This window comes from Odontesthes bonariensis, chromosome 3 (genome assembly GCF_027942865.1).
Source record: "Odontesthes bonariensis isolate fOdoBon6 chromosome 3, fOdoBon6.hap1, whole genome shotgun sequence".
Taxonomy (NCBI): Eukaryota; Metazoa; Chordata; class Actinopteri; order Atheriniformes; family Atherinopsidae; genus Odontesthes; species Odontesthes bonariensis.
Window position 1 is genome coordinate 42,186,968 of NC_134508.1, and position 19,517 is coordinate 42,206,484.

Below are 19,517 nucleotides of genomic sequence, written 5' to 3' on the forward strand. Positions count from 1 at the left end.
CGATTAAGACTGTTGATATCTGTGAACACTTGAATATTTTATTATGACCTCTTTCGTCCTCTGGCGTTTAATATCGAAATGTTTCATGTGTATTGTAAAAAATGTTTTTTTTTTTCTTAAATAAAAGGAAGTTTAAAATAAAAAAATAATAAAATCTCAAGCGAAGCTTCTCCAGCTACCTCCGCTACCAGGTAGCGTAGGTCGCTCTTGGTGTACACGCAGCATTAAGGCTGATTATGCTTCAGACGCAAAGCCTCTGACGCTCGGACGCAGAGCCTCTGCGAGCGTCAAAATCTTGACCACTCCCCCACGCAGAGGCTCTGCGCGCGTTGTCGTGCACCTCAGAAAAATCCTGACTACGCGACAGACGCACGCAGACCACCAACGGAAGTGCGCAGACAAAAGCGGCTGTGATTGGTCCTCGGTGTGCCTTTCCGGTTGTCTGTGTGGCTTCCTCCTTTGCATTTTCGCCAACTCCAATGGGGCTCGGGCACGTGACGTCACTACGTGAGCGGCGGCCATACTGGAGGCTCAGAACTGTTTTGTTTACATTGTTTTCCACTGCGCGCAGACGTACTGCCGCCTGGTCTCGGAACTTTCTTCGTTGGTTTATCTATTTTACTTATTGTCTTTGCCACTATGGTCGCACGTTGCTGTGTCGTGGGGTGCAATAGCGTAAGCCGTGACAGGAATGGGGGGGAAATCGTACATGGTTTATCTTTTTACCGGTTTCCTGCTTGGAGGCGCACCCACGGAGACCAAGTGTCCGAGATAACAAAGCGTCGTCGACTAGCATGGATCGCTGCTGTAAGACGACCAAGCATAACTTTCCACTCAATCCCGGTGTCGATGAGAGTGTGTTCTCTGCATTTTCATTCTGGTAAGTTACAGACTTTTGTGTGCTGAGGTAAAGATCCCCGCCTTCACAAGAGGACACTGTCAGTTGGAAGCAAGGGATGTCTCAATGGGTTAAAAGCGGAGGACAAATTTCGTGTGTATGCATGTATACATGACAATAAATCTGATCTTAATCTTAATTTAATGTGGAAAATACAAGGAAAATTGCCCATCTCCAAATTCACATGGAAAGGGCGATTGGAACTGTCAGAAACAATACACCTTTTTGTCAGCAAAAGTACCTATCAACATAGTTTTGCCATGCGAAGGTGAAGACAAAACATTCTTTGACAAGATTGTGTCTGTATGTTGTACTCTGACCACCATGAGCATGAGTGTTGTGCAAAGTTGAAGTCGTCTGAAATAAATATGCTTTGAGATACAGCCAAGTGTGTGTGTTTCATTATTTATTTACAAGTAGAGTAACATAACAAAAGTGTAAAGTGTCATTATAATTGAAACTGTTGCAAAGTATAAGCACTGACACCACATACTATATACGCAATTATGTCCGAAAGGGTGAACTTGGGCAGTAAATCTTCGTCGACAATCCATTCCTTGCTCGGTATTTCATAAGGGTCCAGTCCGTTTATAACGCCAATCTTCTGTATGTACCGATCTCTGGCTTCCTTCTGTAATGTATCCCGGCATATCCCACATCCTTTCTTCGATTTTAACATGCTTTTCTCTCACTTTTCTCTCACTGTTTGTTCCTTGATCTCTGTCTTGCCTCGGTTTGTTTACGATAGATTGTGCCTCCAATATGGCGACCATATCCCAGAATGCAACGCGTGTGCCCGAGCCCTATAAAAGAAGCTGTTCTTCTTCGATGTCGAGCAACTCCAGATCCATATCTTGCATACACTTTTTTTTTTTTTTTGAAAAATAAACACTTCTGCCGGCGCCCCCGAAGTTCTCGTCACCGCCCACCGAAATTATATATTATATTATTATATTATTATTTCTACTGGCGCCACTGGATGGGAGAGCGGCTGCCTGCTTTTAAGCCCTCATTCAAAACAAGTCACGGCCGCACTCTGGGTAAAAAAAAAAAGATCTGCTAGCAATATGCAGTCTTGAAAACTACTTTGTCTGTTTAAAAATTCCTTTGAACTCATTCCGAATTTAGTCCACTCCATGCTGGACGGAGCCTTGGCCGGGCATCTCCCTCTCTTCCTCGAGGCTCTAGCCCTGCTTCTCTCCCCCTCCCCTCGGTCTCCTCTGCGGCTGCGCCGAGCCTTTGAAACGTGTAACCACACGTTTAATGTCTTTACGATCGTAGCAAAACGTCCCATTTAAAATCAGTAGGAGAGTAAGAAGTTGTGTTTCGTGTTATTTTGTTCAATTTTAACGACGCAGAACAGCTCGGAAAAGAAACTGCTTATGAGAAACTGCTTGCTCCCCCTCCCCTTAAGCAATTTGTGAGTCTGTGCAGACCCACAACTAATACAATAGCTACAAGAGCATCATCTAGAGGGGACTGCATAAGTGGGTTCAGAAATTCCACTTTTGGACAAAGTGGCTTCTCAGTGAAAACATCAGGGCTGTGGAATAGCATCCCTGTTAGTATCAGGAAAAGCACCACATTTAGTACTTTTAAATCAGGTCTTAAGAAGTGGCTAAAAGCAGGGCAGCACTGTGGACATTCTTAATCATTGATTTTGTGTATTTGTGTTTACTTTATCATATATCATGTTTTTGTTTCGTTAGTTTATTTTTAAATTGCGTTTGCCTACTTGTCATGCAATATACTGTAGGCCTACTCTGCACATAGTCTCCCCCAATATTGTGTTTTGTTGTTATATTATTGTATTATTATTAATTTTAATCTTTTTTTTTTTAACTTAACATCAATTCCTGTCCAGGGACTACAGATGAAAATTAGCCTTGTGGCTATAATCTGGCTCAATTGAATGTTGTGCACTGTCCCTGTTAAAGGGGAACTCCGGGGCATTTGAAGCGCATTTCCATTGCTAGAGGTTGTCAAATACTGACAGTAGGACACAGACAGGTGCAAATTGGCGCTCCCTGTGTGGAGATCGCGCTGTTCGCGCAGCCTGTCATGCTAGCCAAATACGTGGTGGCCAAGGGGCAAATAATAAACCTTCCACGTAAAACAACAACTTGCGTTGAAGTAAACTGCGTTCAAGTATTTAAAACATTACAACAATACATGCCCAGTAATATTGTTGTAATGTTTTAAATACTTGAACGCAGTTTTTCTAGAGAAGATAATTGCTTTGTATATGGGATTATCGTCCATTGACTCTTTTGGGCTTTCACATGCGCGAGCCTACAACTAACCGGTGAGTTACATGCTGTTTATAAAGTTGTTTTGTAACGTCCCCATGCCAGTAATGTGAGAACCATGCATATGGTTTTGATGGTAAGGCTTGTGACTTTATTGTCGGATGATTTGCACCTGTCTGTGTCCTACTATCAGTATTTGACAACCTCTAGCAATGGAAATGCGCTTCAAATGCCCCGGAGTTCCCCTTTAAATAAACATTAGGCCTAAACTAAACTAAGCTAACGACCGTAGATTTCTCTCAACAGTACGTGAGTGCGCATGCGCGTCTACTTCCGAAACACAGCAGTTGCTATGGGGATCGGGTGCGTTTGATTTAATGTAATAGTACCGGCAAGAATTTAAAACTACTTTCACCCCTGATAGTAGCCCTATTAAAGTAATTCAGGCAGGACTGTGTGTAGACATATTTCATCATTTGTATTATGAGGTGGTCCGCGAAAATTCTTGATTACAAATGGTGGTCCACACACACAAAGTTTGAAAACCCCTGATCAAGCCCATGTTTCCCCTTGGTCAATACCATGAACAAACGCTAAAAATGACTTTAGTAGTATAAAATCAGCAGGAGTACAGTCTTAATTTTGCATAACGATCATATGATCTTTCACATCCCTTTACTGAAAAAGGCACCCTGGAGATATCTCTTAGAATCAGTTTGTCAAATGTCCAGTATTCTATCAATAATTTAATCAATCAAGTACAATATTCTCCCAAACTATCATAATTTCAACACCTGAAATATTTGCTAGACAATTTGTTGTTTATATATTTTCTAATCCTACAAATGATACTTTTTTAATTGATAGATATAAGAATGATCTATCAACGTTTTACAAGATTTCTAAGATACTGTGTATAAAGATGTGGTACCATCTACCTAATTTTTTCTAATCATTCTTTGCATGATCACATACTATGGCTATGACAGTGTTCTCAATAAAGTACATTTTGCAGTCTTGCAACAAGGTAGGCCCACTTGCGGTACTGTAACAATTGAGCTTTCAACTAAATTAGCACAGAACCCGGAAAGCCCAATGCAGGGACAACCACGCATCCACCCAGAAGACAGCAGAGGAAGCCCCCACAAGCATAGGGCAGAGGTCTCCCGGTGACCAGAGGCGACAGCCTACTGGCCCCGCCAGGCCCCCGCCACCCAGACACGGGCCGTGCGCTGGAAACCCCCGACAGAGGCCCCATCCAATACCCGAGAGGGCCAGGCGGCCCAGACAGCCAAGCGGCCAAGGGCCCCGGGAGTCAAGACGTGCCCACCGATGGGTGAAGCCGCAAACAGCGGGGAGAGGCAATACCTCCTCCCCCCATCAGGAACAGCACAAGCAGGCCAGAGAACAGCAAGTCCCAGACCCAGTCACCACATAAATCAGATAAGGAAAAAAAAAATAAATAAAAAACTACTACTAATAATAAAAAATGAATAAACACACATCCACACACACTCGCACAGCACACGCACCCCTCCCCCAACTCCGCTGGGGTGTGGCGCAGTGGACACATCCGGGGGCCAGCAGCCCCCCAGCCTCCACAGATCCGGAACCAGCAGGACAACTCTGATGTGTTTTCTCAAGTGGCGAACTCTGGTTCACACTCCAATACAGAAGGTGGCGCTAATGCATCTTGAAGCTGGTTGCTACCCGCAAGTAGAACGAAAAAGAAGAAGCTGAGTGGACTGTTCTGTTTCTATTCGCTGTTTCACATCGGACGTATTTTTGTAGCTACACCGCTAACATGGACGCTGACTCCCAACGTGTCTTAGAATATTTGACAGAAGTTGAAGAGGCAGCTGAGGATGTTCTAACCACTAAACAGCAGGTTAATTCAGATGCAGATTATAGCAATGATTCACTCTATGCAAAGCAGTGGCACACTGCAGTCAGCGCAGGGAGCTAACGTTAGCTGCTAAGCTAGGTGGCGAGGTATACAGTCGATGTGCTTAACATTTAACTAGCGACTACTTATGTTAATGTTGTAGGTTGTCGGCCAGCTTCAGTTACAAATAGCCCTGATATAACACTGCTCTTCCGCTGTTTGCTTCTAGTAAAACGTGACTACAGAAAATCGGCGAAAAAATGCAACACAACATAGCATAACTTAGACATATGAAAGACTCTTTGGTTTGCTTTAGTAAAACTACTTGACATTACGTTTTGTTTTTTTGTTTTTAAATTACAATTTTTTTTTAGTTTACAAAATAAACTAAATATCAACAGGAAATAATAATAAAAAAAACATTGTTCAACAACATTCTTTGTCTTCTAAGCAGGGACAGTTTGAAGATGGTTGGAACATGTTTTACATCTCCAAATGTTGAGCTCAAAAGATCAGGACAGAGTGCGAGGACAGGATAGATTGGTTTTAGAGAGCGGCTTAAATGTACAATATTTCCTGGTGTTAAAAGTTATGTGCAAAAATGTGAGGATACAAGCAGAGTCTTCAGTCAGTTCTGGGCTGACCTGCAGTCCAGTGCTTTTTCTCACTGAAGTGAAATATAGTGTTATGCACTGCTGTGAAGTACTTCACAGCCATCTGACCAGATATGAGCTATCTATTTGATAAATGACCCTCAAGATATTCAAAATAAAACTTTGAGATACTTTTATGTATGAGACATTCACATCAAGAGTTGCAATGTCTGCAAAAACTTTGGCGTAAATGGCGAAACAGCTTTTTTTCTCTCGTTAAAATGTATGTAAACTTGTGAAAACTTTTCCATATGGTCTGATGAGTTATTCATGAGATGCTGCAGTATGACCTAATGAATATTGTGACGAACTAAGCTGGTCTGTTTGTGTTTCAGATCGTAGACCTGGACTCAAAGAGAAACAGAAACAGGGAGGCACTGAGCGCAATGAAACATGAGATGTCAGATTCAGGTGAGTTATCCTTCATGGCAGTGTGTCGTCTCAGAAGAGAAAAGGATTGGGTGTTTTCTAGAGTTTCTTGTGAGCACTCATGACTTACTGTGCAAAAGACACATATGCAGTCAGGTGTATAGTTACGGTATTGTACATAAATATTGCCGTACTATTGATGTTTACTGCTGCTGTTGCTTGCAGAGAAAGTAAAGGTGTGCTTTGGGAACATGTTCATCAAATTTCCCAAATCAAAGACAAGCGAGATGATTCAGAAAGGTAAACATTTAGAGATAATAAAATTCTACTATGTTAGATCATTTCTTTTCTATAAATGGTTTTGCTTAATATGGTAAACACTGTGTATCTGTGTTTCTCGTGTGTAGACCAGGAGCAGCTGGATAAGGAGATAAACGACCTCCGCAAAGGATTAAAAGCAAAAGTCAATCATCTCAATGAGATACAAGGTATTCAGCGCATTCCTCTGAATTCACTTGGCCATTTCCTGTCTGCAAATGTGAAGGAGTTTGGTGTTTTTATTGGCTCTATGAAGTTGTAATTATTACATACCTGCTTGAATGCAATTATTTGAGTGGACTTCAGCCATTTTGCAGAATTACAAACCATTACCTATATCACAACAGCTGGAAACATAAATATCTCATTTCCATCCTTTGTTCCCAGTTGTTTTGTTCATGTCACCAGCATTTTATCTTAAGGTACTACACTTCTGATATTTGAATAACAGCATTTTTATGGGGATCTGAACTCAGTTGCAATGCTGAACATATCGGATACATTTTGACTATAAGCCAAATTAATTCAAGGTAAACACAAGAAACTTGTGAAAGGACCAAAAGCTTCAAGTCCTGAATGGGTGTGAACAGGGACATCTAGTGGTCAGTAAAAACTAAAAGCAGCCCTACAAGTCTGAATCAGAACTACAGCAGCTGTTTTAGTTTCAGATACTTTTGTTTGAAAGAACTGGATTAATAATAGGGAACTGTGAAGTGGGCTGCCATTTGAGTAATATCAGTATAAATAGACTAGATACCAAACAAAATGTCAGTGTGCTTAAAGGGATAGTTCGCCTCTTTTGACATGAAGCTGTATGACATCCCATATCAGCAACATCGTTTATGAACATTTCCTTACCCCCTGCTGCGTCCTGTGAGCCGAGTTCCGGCCTGGTTTTGGTGTTGACGAAAGTAGTCCGGCTAGTTGGCTGGGGTTTAAAAACTAAAGCGTTTTGCTTCTCAAAACAATATGCGTTCAAAAGAGTAATACATTTGCATCACAAAATCGTTTTCCAGGAAAAGGTCAGATCTCACAATCGCTTGGCGCTACTTTCTCTCCCTTCGTATCACTGCGTGCTGCCGCCTGCCGACAGCAGCGCCTGCTTCAAAGTATAAACCGTGCAGACCGAAGTGCAGACCGAGCAGTCCCCTGCTTCCGAGCAGTAAACACCGTTAAAACTGGTTTAGCTTAGGCCAAGTGCCACTGTGGAATCACGTGTTTCATGTGACAATATGTCAAAACTTTCAAATCATGTGAAGTTTCTCTGAGGCAGCAGAGACTTTTAAAGCTTTCAACTAGGGCTGCACAATATATCGAATTTAATCACGATAACGATATTGGCTTTCCGCGATCAAATTCGCGTGATCGAGCGATATTTAAAATGCGTCGTTCCGTCCACAGAACGCTCCATATTAAAGGTGTTTTCAAAGATCCTCCGCTTTAACCCTCTCTGGTGTTTTTTTTAAAAGCCACTCTAGCGCTCCACTGTCTGATCACATGCCTCCATGAGCCAATCAGAGTTGCTCCCTGCACCGCACAGTTTAGTTTCTAGATGAAGACACTAGTTACAGAGGACAAAGTAACATGGCGCACATACCACAACAGGTAGCAGTCGGTCTTATAAGCTATAAACAATCTTAACAGAGAAAACAAAAAATGTCTAACGTGGCAGAGGGCGAGGCCGAGGAGCTTGTCCCGAGAACCGGATCGTCATCCATTGTGTGGAAGCATTTTGGGTTCAAGGCGAGTGACGCAACACAAGAAAAGGTGATATGCAAAGAGTGCCGTACGGTTGTGTTGGCGCCACAAAGCAACACAACGACCCTCTTTAGCCACTTACCAGGAATGTAGCACAATATGGATGTGAAAGCAGTTATAATAAGCCTATGTGACAATAAAATTTGTTTTGGTTAAAATCAACAAATAATCGTGATAATTAATCGTGATATCAATATTGCTCAAAATAAATGTGATAATCATTTTGGCCATTATCGTGCAGCCCTACTTTCAACACTGAGTCACATGGGTATACACAGATGTGGTCTCATCTGCCCGTCTTGAGGAAATGTGCTTGTTTGCTTTGGTACTGAATCTAAGTAGTCAGTTTAATTAGGCTCCTACAGTATGGGGCGATGGCAGGAATGTAGGTTATTTATTTAGAGCAAAGCTCCTGGTTGGTGATGTATGAAGCCAACGCCAGGTTTAGGTTCAAGAAAACAAATAAACAGTTTGAAATTTAAAAATGAGACAAATGGATATTGTTACTTGACAATCATTTTGCCACAGTCTGTGTTTGTTTTAATAATTTTTTTGTTTTCAATTGAAATGGCTTTTTTTGTCATGACACAGGGAGATTGATGTAAATCTCAGACTGATAGAGCAGAAACAGATCACCATAATCACTTGTAGCTCATTTTATTTATTGTCCGAAGGGCCCTCGTTTTTTGACCCATAAAAGTTCAGATGTCATCTCATGGGTTATATTTCTGCACTCATAATAGGACGGTCTGTTCTGGTGCTCTAAAGTAACCTTTTGTTTCACAGATTGTTGCTGATGCATTGTTGAATGTCACTCTGAATGTCTCCCAGTAGTTTGTTGTTGGAAGCAGGAGAGGAAACTGAGCCCCGTGTAATGAGCTGCAGTGCTGCTTAGACTTGGAGGAACAAACAGGGAGTGGTTTTATTGCGATAATTATTCCTCTAGTATAGCAGTGAAAAGGGAAAATCCATCATGCTATTTACTTAATTTACAATAACAGTCAGTGTGAGTTGAATTGATTTAGTTGTAATTTAGTTGCTAATGTCTGCTTACCACGTGTTAGTTTGATATCATCCATGAAGTTGTGTGAGAGGGACCATGATGCATGTTTTTCTTTTCAAATGCAGGAAAACCTGAGCTGAGAGGCTACAATCTTTCTCCGCTATCCACTGATGAAATCAAAGCTATTAACAGCCTTATGAAGAGATGACCTGCAAACTCCTTCCCACCTTTGAGTATATTAAGAACAAATGGCACAAGTCTGATCTTGGTTTTTGAATAGTTCCCGTCCCATTGACGTACAACACTGCCACTTTTGTCCAATTCAAGGAATATATAAAAAAAAAAGGTTTTACATTGTGATAAGATTTACTGGCCGACATCGTGGTGAGCATTCTGGAAGTAGCATCTGTATAAGGTGAGTATGATCAAAGCTGTTCTGTTTACAGAGTATTACTGATGTTGTGCCATGTGGGGCCTCTACCAGCCGCACATCGTGTGTGACCTTACCAGCTTGGTGCTACCCAACCCTACAAGTGTGTTTCTGAATTTCACAAGTTGTAACCAAAAAAATTTTGCAATATGTGCTGTAATGTGTTGTTTTTTTTGGTTTATCAGACTATTTTCAAACCTCCAGCCATTGTTTACAGAATTCTAATATCATACTCTGTAAAGTAATTCTGAGAGCTGTGAATGCAACATATCTAACAAGGCAGCAAACACAGATGGTTATAAGGTCGCTTGCACTCGTTAATTAATCTCTAGTTTTATATTAATACTATTGTTTGGATTTGTGACCCCGGTTGGTGATGCAGCATTCTGTCTGTCTGTAGGAAATGCAGTTCTATGTAAGCCCTGGGTGCAAGCTAAGCGTCAGCTCTCTGTAGAAGTGAGGACTAGATTTTTGAAAATTAGCTGGGAATTATGAATCATCTCTCTTTAAATAATTGTCAAACCGAGGGACTACATGGCATGAAGTATCTGCACAAGTTAAATCAGGTTTTGCTTTTGGTTCTCGGTCAGAAGGTGGCAGTGTAGTGCAGGCATGTAGCAGAGAGACAGCCTGTTGTCACTGCTGGGCTGCACAATTCCCATGTGTTTATGTCCTGCTATATTTTGCGTATATTAAAAAACATATTAGACAGAATTTTGGGGGAAAAAAATGGTCCTTCAGGAATTTTATTACGTCATTTTGTACCTTTTTTCCCCCCCATTTGTCAGTCTTTGAATAAATGTATTTATATTAGAAGCTTGTTGTTCTGAACTGTCTTGGCTACATTTTTTTTTTTGTCTTTTCCTGGAACATACCATACAGCCTCAGTCACAATCTGAGGTGATGAATAACTAGTGTGTTGTCCTGAGGGGGAGTGGACGGATTAATAGTAGTATTGCAGTATAATTCAGCTGTCTAACATGCTGACATGATTTAGCCAGAGGCAATAAGGGAAAGGGAGGGCCAACTATACAGTAGTTATGACTGTGTGTGTTGTGGAAGTGGTGGTATTTTTGAGTTCACTCTCTCTTTAAACTTTGGTTGCGTGCAACTCCAGTCAGACCTGAAACCAGACCTAAGTGATGAATTTATGAGTCAAAGGATGGGAACTTGCCAGTCGTCTCAAAAGTTAGACAAATATGCCGAAACGAGACACGCAACAGTGCCATGAAACAGGAGTGACACACTGATGTTCTTAAGGCGATGATTGAATATACAAACTGTCTTGTTTACCTTCACTTGCCTGCAAGAACTAAATGTTTCACACTCCTTGAAAAAGAAATTTATTACCAATGTGTAATTATAGAAGGCTTGACAATATATAATGAAGCTGTACCAAATGGCAAATCTCCGAATCTTATGACACCTTAGGTATGTGGATGTTAATCACAGTTTGCGGGTCAGGGACCCTCACCTCTGCCAGAAAGCACTGATAGTATTGCAACATTTTCAGTTAACAAGCTGTGTAACACATCTCTGGGGAAGGACTTGAATTAATTTGGTATTTAATTCAATATTACAAACTTGACACTAGCCATGAGAAGAGGTTGAGTTTTCCTTGGCATATTAACTATGTGTGTGTGGCAATAGTTCGTGCTGCGGGACTGAGTGGATTAATGACATTCAAGAGAAAATATCTCATTTAGTTGGCATTCCCATGTCATCTCAGTGCAGAGTAAGAGAGATGATTTCTGAGAAGTTACTGGCAGTTTATTGAGTGTGGTAACCGTACTGAGGTAAATGTGCAGTTGAACCTGGAGGAAACGAGTGAAAGGGTCAAATTTCTTTTGTTTGGCAGATATACTTATTTTGACATATGTGGGATTCATGTGTTGATTTAAAATAAAACTTAAGTGACCATTAGTTGGCTATTACAACATTACTACAATACTTCTTGCTTTTCTCATTTGTCTTGTGAACTCAATGTGCTGAAACTAAAGGAAACGGGAGCAAACTAAAACCTCTTCAGAATTTTAAAACGCATGGGTGTGATTTGGAAAAAAAAAAAAAAAGCCACCGTAATGTGAAACATGAAGCACATAATCATGTGGTTTAGACAAAATTTAGGCCTAAGTGCTCATTTCAAGTACATAGATTATTGACTTCAGTAAATGTCCCCTTTTTGCCGATTTGTACACCCTTACCCTTGCATTTCTCCTTGAATGTTTCCCACCAGAGATGTGAGCATAGAAAAGGTGGGCAGACATGAGGAGAGGGGAACTGATTTTACTAGCATTTATAAAAAATGACACACTCTTGCGCAAGAACCATCATTTTAAACCTGTGACAATTAATTATGACATGTAACACACAGTATCAGCAGCCACCTTTTATTTCCATCAAATGAGCATTGGGTGTGTCTGTAGTAATGTATATATTTTCTTTAAAATCAACAGTGTGAGATAATGTGCGGGCTGCATGGTGGTGTGGTGGTTAGCATTATCACATCACAGCAAGATGCAGCAGGTGCATTTCTCCTCTGAGTGTCTTTAAGGAGTTGACATATCTTTTAAACTGTGTTACTGAAATTAAAGACATGGTTGGTAATCCTGTTCAGAAACACATTTTGTAATACTGGGTGAAATGGTCCGTCTATCCTGAGAGAAATCTATACAAGATGTATTTAGAAAAAGGGACGAAAATAATCAGACCTCTGTGGCAGCTGCAGGACTGAGAAAAAGCTGACTGATCTCGGATTGGAGCGCCTACAAAAAACCAATCAGATGCCTCTGCTTTCTGCCTACGCCCCCCTCTGTCGGCTCCCTGCTCCGTGTGCGCACGCGGTTTCACCGGCTTTGGATGAAGCACTGACGGAATGGGGAGGGGGAGGGGGAGGGGGAGGGGGAGGGGGAGGGGGGGCGGGGGAGCTTAGAGGAGGGGCCACTTTCGAATCTTGCTAGCTCTCTTGCTAGCTCTCTAGGATTACCTACCATAGCTTTAATTTGTGGCTCACAGGCAGGAAAATGGAGGAGGGATAAGAAGATGAATTGCACATTTTTCATGCCTTAGTTTCCTTCATGCCTCTTTCTTATTCTATATCTACTCTATATAAATAGTTCTAGGTCATCCTACATACATTTGACTCATATTCTAGTTTGGATTTAGCCTGGCTGACGCGTCCACAATCTCGATGAGATGGTGGTCTGGGAACTAGGTGTGCATTTTCTCGTATTTGAGGCGTGGTTTACGAACGCCTAGAGCCGTTTATTGGGCGCTACGAATGTCTATCAAATGACGTCAGGTATTTCCCATGCTGCTTTGCGCGCGATTCATAGCCAATTGTATCACTTATACCAGATGACGACAGAAATTTGACAAGGAAGAAGAAAAAAATGGAAAATAAAAGTAAACTTGCGCTCTAAGCTACTTAAATTGACAACAAAGTAGGCCTATATGCTATATTCTACATGAATTTTTATGTTGTAGAGTTGTGAATTTATTTTAATAATGGAGAAATTGAGCAGCCTTGCTTTGTTGTCTACAGTAGTGGCTCAACCCTCATCTTACTTTGAAGCTCCCAGCTCCCAGAAGTGACGTCAACGAAGCTTTAGCAGCAGAAAAGCTATCAGGCTTGTGTTGATGATAATAATAATCTCCTGGACTATGTACAAACTTCCAAATGCATCGTTTTGTGAGTACAGACCATATTTGTACTACTGTAGAAGTTTGGTTTCATGACATGTGATTTTAGTGTGGTAATTTTGGAGATACTGCCAGGGTCCGTTAGCGCTTGTACTAAGCTATTCGGGATAACTCAGTAACTCAGCTGATGTTCAGCCAATATCGGAAAAACTTCGGGTGTGCTACTTGGCTGGATGTCACGGTTCAAATGACCCCAGGGTGAATCTACTCCGAAACACTTTCTAAGGCTGCATTGAACGGTAACGTTGTGTCCGCTGCCATGTTGGATTAACACTCTACAAGCTTCGGTGTAGCATAGACGTCGTCATCGTCTTGCTGCCCCCCCGTTCTGTGATTGGTTCCCAAACTCTGGCAAAAATAAGGGCGGTGGTTTCCAGGCTGACTTTGCAGTGAGAATGAAATCGAGCGCAAAGCAGCATGGGAATTCCCAGGCTAGTTTGGATTCCTAATGCACACTGACTTATGTCTAAACTTTTGACAAGTTGTAGATTGTACTATTGCTTATTTTAACATTTTTCTTTCCTGTTAGGATCTTCAAAAACAAACTGATAGACAAAACTGGTCCTTTGCTGGGGAATGCTCTGGAGCTGCATGAACTGATTATGCAAAGAAGAATCTTGCAAAAGCTGGTCAACATAATAGACAACAGTGCTCACCCTCTACATAGCACGATGATAAAAAAAAAAAACCCAAAGTGTGTTCAGTCAGAGGTTTCTTCAGTTCCACTGCAACAAAGAATGTTACAGGTAATTTTTGCCCATAGTACCTCCACACAGTGACTTTTGTCAAAAGGATTAATGAGAGATAAGTATCATTTATTTTTTGTTCTGTGGAATGTTTTCCCAAAGTGGCTCCCAAAGTATTATTCAATTCAATTCAAATCGATAAAAATTATAATTATAAGCAGCCATGGTGTATTTGGGGAATCTTAGGGAAGATATCATCTGTATAAAAAAGGCAACTGATAAATTGAGTTAATATTCAAGCTTACCATGTTGTGTATTAAAGATATATTCAAATTCCCGCACTCTGACAATCTGTAATTGTGGTGGTAATTTACCAACTGTAGTTTCAATTCACCAAGAGATTACAAAAGAATCCAATTCTTTGGCTAATCTGGCTAAGATATTAGCAGGAAAAGTTGCAGGCTGAATTGGTTGCTAGCCTTATCATGGTAGATGCTATCTTTGGTGTATAAGTAACTAGAATTAATATGCTAAAAGGCCAACCAAGCCAGTAGGTATGCTCGTGGGTTGATAATCTTAGCACACTAATGACTCATCACTTGCTTATCATGCATCTAACCCTGTCATTGTCCCAGTGGGTTATGTCCACACAAGAGGAAGGTTTCTGATTTCCTACTGCTGGCCACCTTAGTAAACTATGGACATGTAAATCTAATTGTTCTAACCAACTGTAATCCTATTCTGTTATTTTGTATACCCTCTCAGTTGCGTCTGGTGTTGGGTTTCAAGTCTTTTGCTCCCAACAGAATGTTTGATAGAATAGAATAGAATAGAAAAATACTTTATTTATCCCCCAATGGGGGAAATTCAAATTCGTCAAGTAGCTCAACATTTTTTCAAATATTTACAATGATTGAATTAACAACAATAAAACAACAATAATAATACTACTACTAACTAAATAATAATAAATGACTAAATGGCAAAATAAACAAATAAATAAAAATCAATCAATCAATTTGAGAAGAACTCAGCAGTCCCTGTTATAAAGCCTTCTGGCTGTGGGGACAAAGGACCTCCTGAACCTCTCAGTCCTACAGCGCAGAGAGATGAGCCTCTCACTGCAGCTGCTCCTCTGTCCTGCAGGATGCTGTGGAGAGGATGTTTATTGTTCTCCATCACAGAATCTAACTTCCTCCTCATCCGTTGCTCCACCACAGCACTGAGAGGGTCCAGCCTTCTGCCTACAACAGAACCAGCCTTTTTCACCAGTTTGTCCAGGCGCCTACAGTTTCTGTCTGTAGTACAACTCCCCCAGCAGACAGCAGCATAGAACAGTGCACTCTCAGTGATAGTGTGATAAAACATGCACATCATATCACTGCAGACATTGAAGGACCTGAGCCGTCTCAGGAAAAAGAGACGGCTCTGGCCCCTCCTGTACACGGCGTCTATGTTGGCAGACCACTCCAGTTTATTATCCAGCACCACCCCCAGGTATTTGCAGGTCTGGACAGTCTCTATCTCCCCTCCATCAATGCAGACTGATCTGCCTATATTTAATGCTCATTGACAAAAATAAAACATATGGCTCCTCCTGAGAGACATTAAGACTTATCTTAATCTGGAAAGAATCTGTATGCTAATGTTACCTTACACTGTTTTTCCAATTCCAAGCCACAGGGACAGACCTTAATTCTGTGATGTCAAACCATGTCTTTCAAAACCTTTCTTAAGATATTATAGACTGTTTGAAGGGAGTTAAAAAAACATCTCAATCACCTTGAATGTACAAGGATGAATATTACAAAACACTTGGGTCTAAGAGAGAACTTACATGTAGACACTTGTTTTTAATTAGTAGTCTCTGCCACCACAGCTACACTAAACTGGTGTATAAACATAAGAATACAACTAAGCTTAATTTCCGAGTTTACTTATATAAAACCAAACCAAACCCTTTCACAAGATTAGAATTGGACAATTCACTGCATAAAGAGCGAGGGCGTAAGTTTAGGAACGACACTTGACATCTCTGATCACTTAGACAGTACTACTTCACACAATGTACCAGAAGTTTTTGGAAAAAAAATGCCAGAATGTCTTCAATGTTGTGAGAAGGAATACCATCACTACAAAGTATAAAAAGCTTTAATGTCACATCTCTTTTTTTGGAATGTGTTGCTTGGCTGAAATGGAACGAAAAAGAAAGATGTATATAAGAAATAAAGTTGATACAAAACATGAAATATCTTGACTTGCTATTTATTCCACCCAGATCTGTTGATAGGTCACTATAATAAGTCAGTGTTGGAGAGTGTAATCTGCTTTATAGCCATCTGTTGGGGCAGCACATCAGAGCCAGCAGCCCAAAGTAACTGAACTAAGCAGTAAAAAGGCTGGCTCTGTGCTGGGGACTGCTGTGGAGCCCTTGGAGTTGATTGTGCATAGAAAGCTGCACAAGTTTCTAAATAAAATGGACAATATTGCATATTGAGCTCTTAGATCCAAGGACTCAGGTCAGCTGGTCCAGTCCAGAGTCCAGACTAAACATGGAGAAGCAGCATTTAGCTGTTATGCTGCAAACAAGTGGAACAAACTGCCAGTGGAGATTAAACTTTCACCAAATGTAGACATTTTTAAATCCAGGTTAAAAACATTTCTTTTCTCATGTGTCTATGCATGAAATCTGCACGCTATCTTAACTTATCTTGACTGTTGCTTGTTTTTAAATTCGTTTAAATTATTTTATTTGTTTCTCTTTATATTCTTTTATGTATTTTTAATGCTTCTTCCACTCCCTGCTGCAATGCTTTTATTTTGTGTAAAGCACTTTGAATTTTTTGTACATGAAATGTGCTATATAAATAAATTTGATTTGATTTGATTTGATTTTGATTTACTGATCAAACAACAAAGTGTGTTTATTCAGAGGCTTCTTCAGCTCCTCTGCAAATAAGAGCAATACAGGAGAGCATTCCTGCCTACAGCAATAACTCCACACAATGACTTCTTTATGTGCCCCAAAAATGTTTTCTGTTTGCTACTTCTTTATCTCCCTAACCAGTCAACATAGTTGTGGACAAAGTTGATAGAAAGTGGAGTTGAATGATCTAACCACAGGTCACTGTCAGAAATACTTGGATGGTTTGTGATTTGCAGGCACAGGATATGGACATCTTGCTGACCCAACCATGAGCTTCTTTGTATACCAAAGTGTTATAGAATCAAATGAGGCCACCTGCCTGATTCATTACACAAGGCAATGATACCAAACACAGAATGGCTGAAAAAAAATTAAATAATTAATGTGTTGCAAGTCCAGTCAAAAATTCCAAATTCCTTCACAATGATGTCAAAGACTGATAACATCATGCACAAAACAAATACGTAATGTTACTATTGTTAGTTATTGAATCTGGTGTTGTACTTTTTTTTTCACATACTCCTTGTTAATTTTGGCTTAATTTTGTTCAGTAATGATACTGTGTAATGTGTCATATGTTGTTCATATGAGGTTGGATTTACCTAATTTGAAGACCTGATATTTATGCTCCATTATGTAAAACCTTAGAATCGAAAGAGACTGCACTTTTTTCCACATGATTTTATATATGTGTGGTTTTACTTACACAGACTCACATCAAAGTTTTATGTTCTCTGCATTAAGAAGCTAGCTTGAAAATCTTTACATAAGACAAGCGACTGACTTTGACTACGAAAGGGTGCCAGGATACCAAATACATGACCAACGTGATGAGACACCAGCAGGGATTGTGTGCATATAATCTTTTGTTTTTCACACTAACTGTCTCCTTTTGACCTGCTCACTCCTCTGTGAGTTGGGTGGGAAGTGTTCCCACTGACAAAGCAGCTCCCTCTGCTGCATCCTGTCAGGTCAGAGAGAAGCCAGTCCTGGCTCTGGCGCTCACCTCTGGCGCTCCATCACAATACACGATAAACAAGTCGAGACATCTGAATTCACTTTCTACTGTGAAAACATTACTGTGTCAGGTTTGCAATGTTGTGATGCAGCCCCTTCCTGATATAGAGGCTTTGAAAAACAGTCTTTGTTGTCTTTATGACAATTCTATCATGGCTTATCTATTAGAAAAAATACTCCAAGATTGGTTTGTTAAATCGACTTGTAACAACTAAGTTTGCTAATAAAACAAAACCTGGATATGTTAATTAGGGCTATATAAAATAAAAGTAACATCTCAGGATAAAAAAAAGTAAGGCTACTAAAATGTGTTATTTATTAATAATAAAAAAATTCACAGATGTATTGATCATGAAAATATGATTATTTATTAATATTGATCATTTCCTTAAATATATTTAATCTGGCAGTATGCCCCTGTGCTGATTTTAGGTACTTGGACTGCTTTTCCCACTGGTGGGGTGCATACAGAGATGTTCTCTGGTTCCCTCTTATTTTCTTTGTTCACAGTCTCTGGAACAAACTGTACGCAGTAATATCAATGATACATAACTATATTTCCTGAAAAGGTCTGCCTTGCTGAAACTAAAGTGAATGATCCAAAGTTGCAGGACTGTAAGGCCAAGATGCACTAAACTGTGCAAATTAGCTCATTATTGCAAATCATAAATAGCACTAATGAGAGTGTTTGTTCAGTGGGTGAGGTCATAAAACACAGGCACGTTCAGCTCAATTCAATAATGACTAAAGTAGCAGCGAGGAAGCTGGTGCATCACTACATCGTTGGAATTTGCACTGGTGTACTGAGTTCAAACAATGATCCAATAGAATATGAACAAATGATACTGCCTTTACTATTGCAGATTGCAACAAATATGTCGCTGATCATTTTAAGTATATTCATAAATGTATACATATATCTCATATCTATGTATATATATCTCTCTATTTATATAGATAAATATATATATATGCACACATACTAACATCTGATCTCAGAAACATCCTCAATCTTTCTGAGTATTAAGTATTAGTATAACTCCTTTAGTGTATGAATAGATCATAGAACACATAAAATGTTAGCTACTGGTGACCAACATTATGTCAGGACAATGATATAACTATGCAATACAGGCCTCATAATGGTAGTAAGGGACAGATTTTACTTTATGGTAAATAGGGCATATCAACTTAATTTACTTCCTATATATAGTTTCTCACCATTATCATTCTTATTACCATCGAACCTGGAAAAAATCTGTCTTATGGTCAATAAAAGCCAGTAAAGCCAATAAAACAATGATGGAAAGCCTTGTTTTTCTTGTCGCATAATTACTTTGATGTTATCTAGCTTCAATGTCATATGAAGCAAGCCAAACAAGCCCTACTATCAACATCAACCTTAATCTGTCACCAGTTTGCTCTTTGGGTGTGTGCTGTTTCTCACTTGATGATGTTTTCCTTTATTTGATGCCTTTTGTACTCATCCCTGCAGTCTGTGTGCCAGCTGAAGTACCAGTGGCTCCAAAAAGAAATGTTGAGCCTCCAATGCCTTTTTATTTATTCCTAAACTTTTTGGCACCATCTTTACATTGGGTCACATTTATGTGGCGAGGGATAGGT

At 40.1% G+C, this 19,517-nt stretch overlaps 1 protein-coding gene across 3 annotated transcripts; it reads left to right on the forward strand.

Annotated features, from left to right (window-relative positions):
* The first annotated feature begins 4,874 nt into the window (after positions 1–4,874).
* pdrg1 (p53 and DNA-damage regulated 1) lies at positions 4,875–16,200 on the forward strand. 3 transcript variants are annotated; one of them, XR_012769528.1, is made up of 7 exons: positions 4,875–5,035; positions 6,021–6,096; positions 6,280–6,354; positions 6,462–6,542; positions 9,259–9,548; positions 13,795–14,011; positions 15,098–16,200. XR_012769528.1 is itself a non-coding variant. In XM_075461855.1 (5 exons), the coding sequence occupies exons 1-5, from the start codon at positions 4,952–4,954 to the stop codon at positions 9,339–9,341; spliced, it is 399 nt and encodes a 132-aa protein (XP_075317970.1). In that variant the 5' UTR covers positions 4,875–4,951; the 3' UTR covers positions 9,342–10,379. The 3 variants fall into 3 exon arrangements, 1 of the variants encoding a protein (XP_075317970.1); XR_012769527.1 differs by lacking the exon at positions 15,098–16,200 and having other exon boundaries at positions 13,795–15,040; XM_075461855.1 differs by lacking the exons at positions 13,795–14,011; positions 15,098–16,200 and having other exon boundaries at positions 9,259–10,379.
* Positions 16,201–19,517: the final 3,317 nt, after the last annotated feature.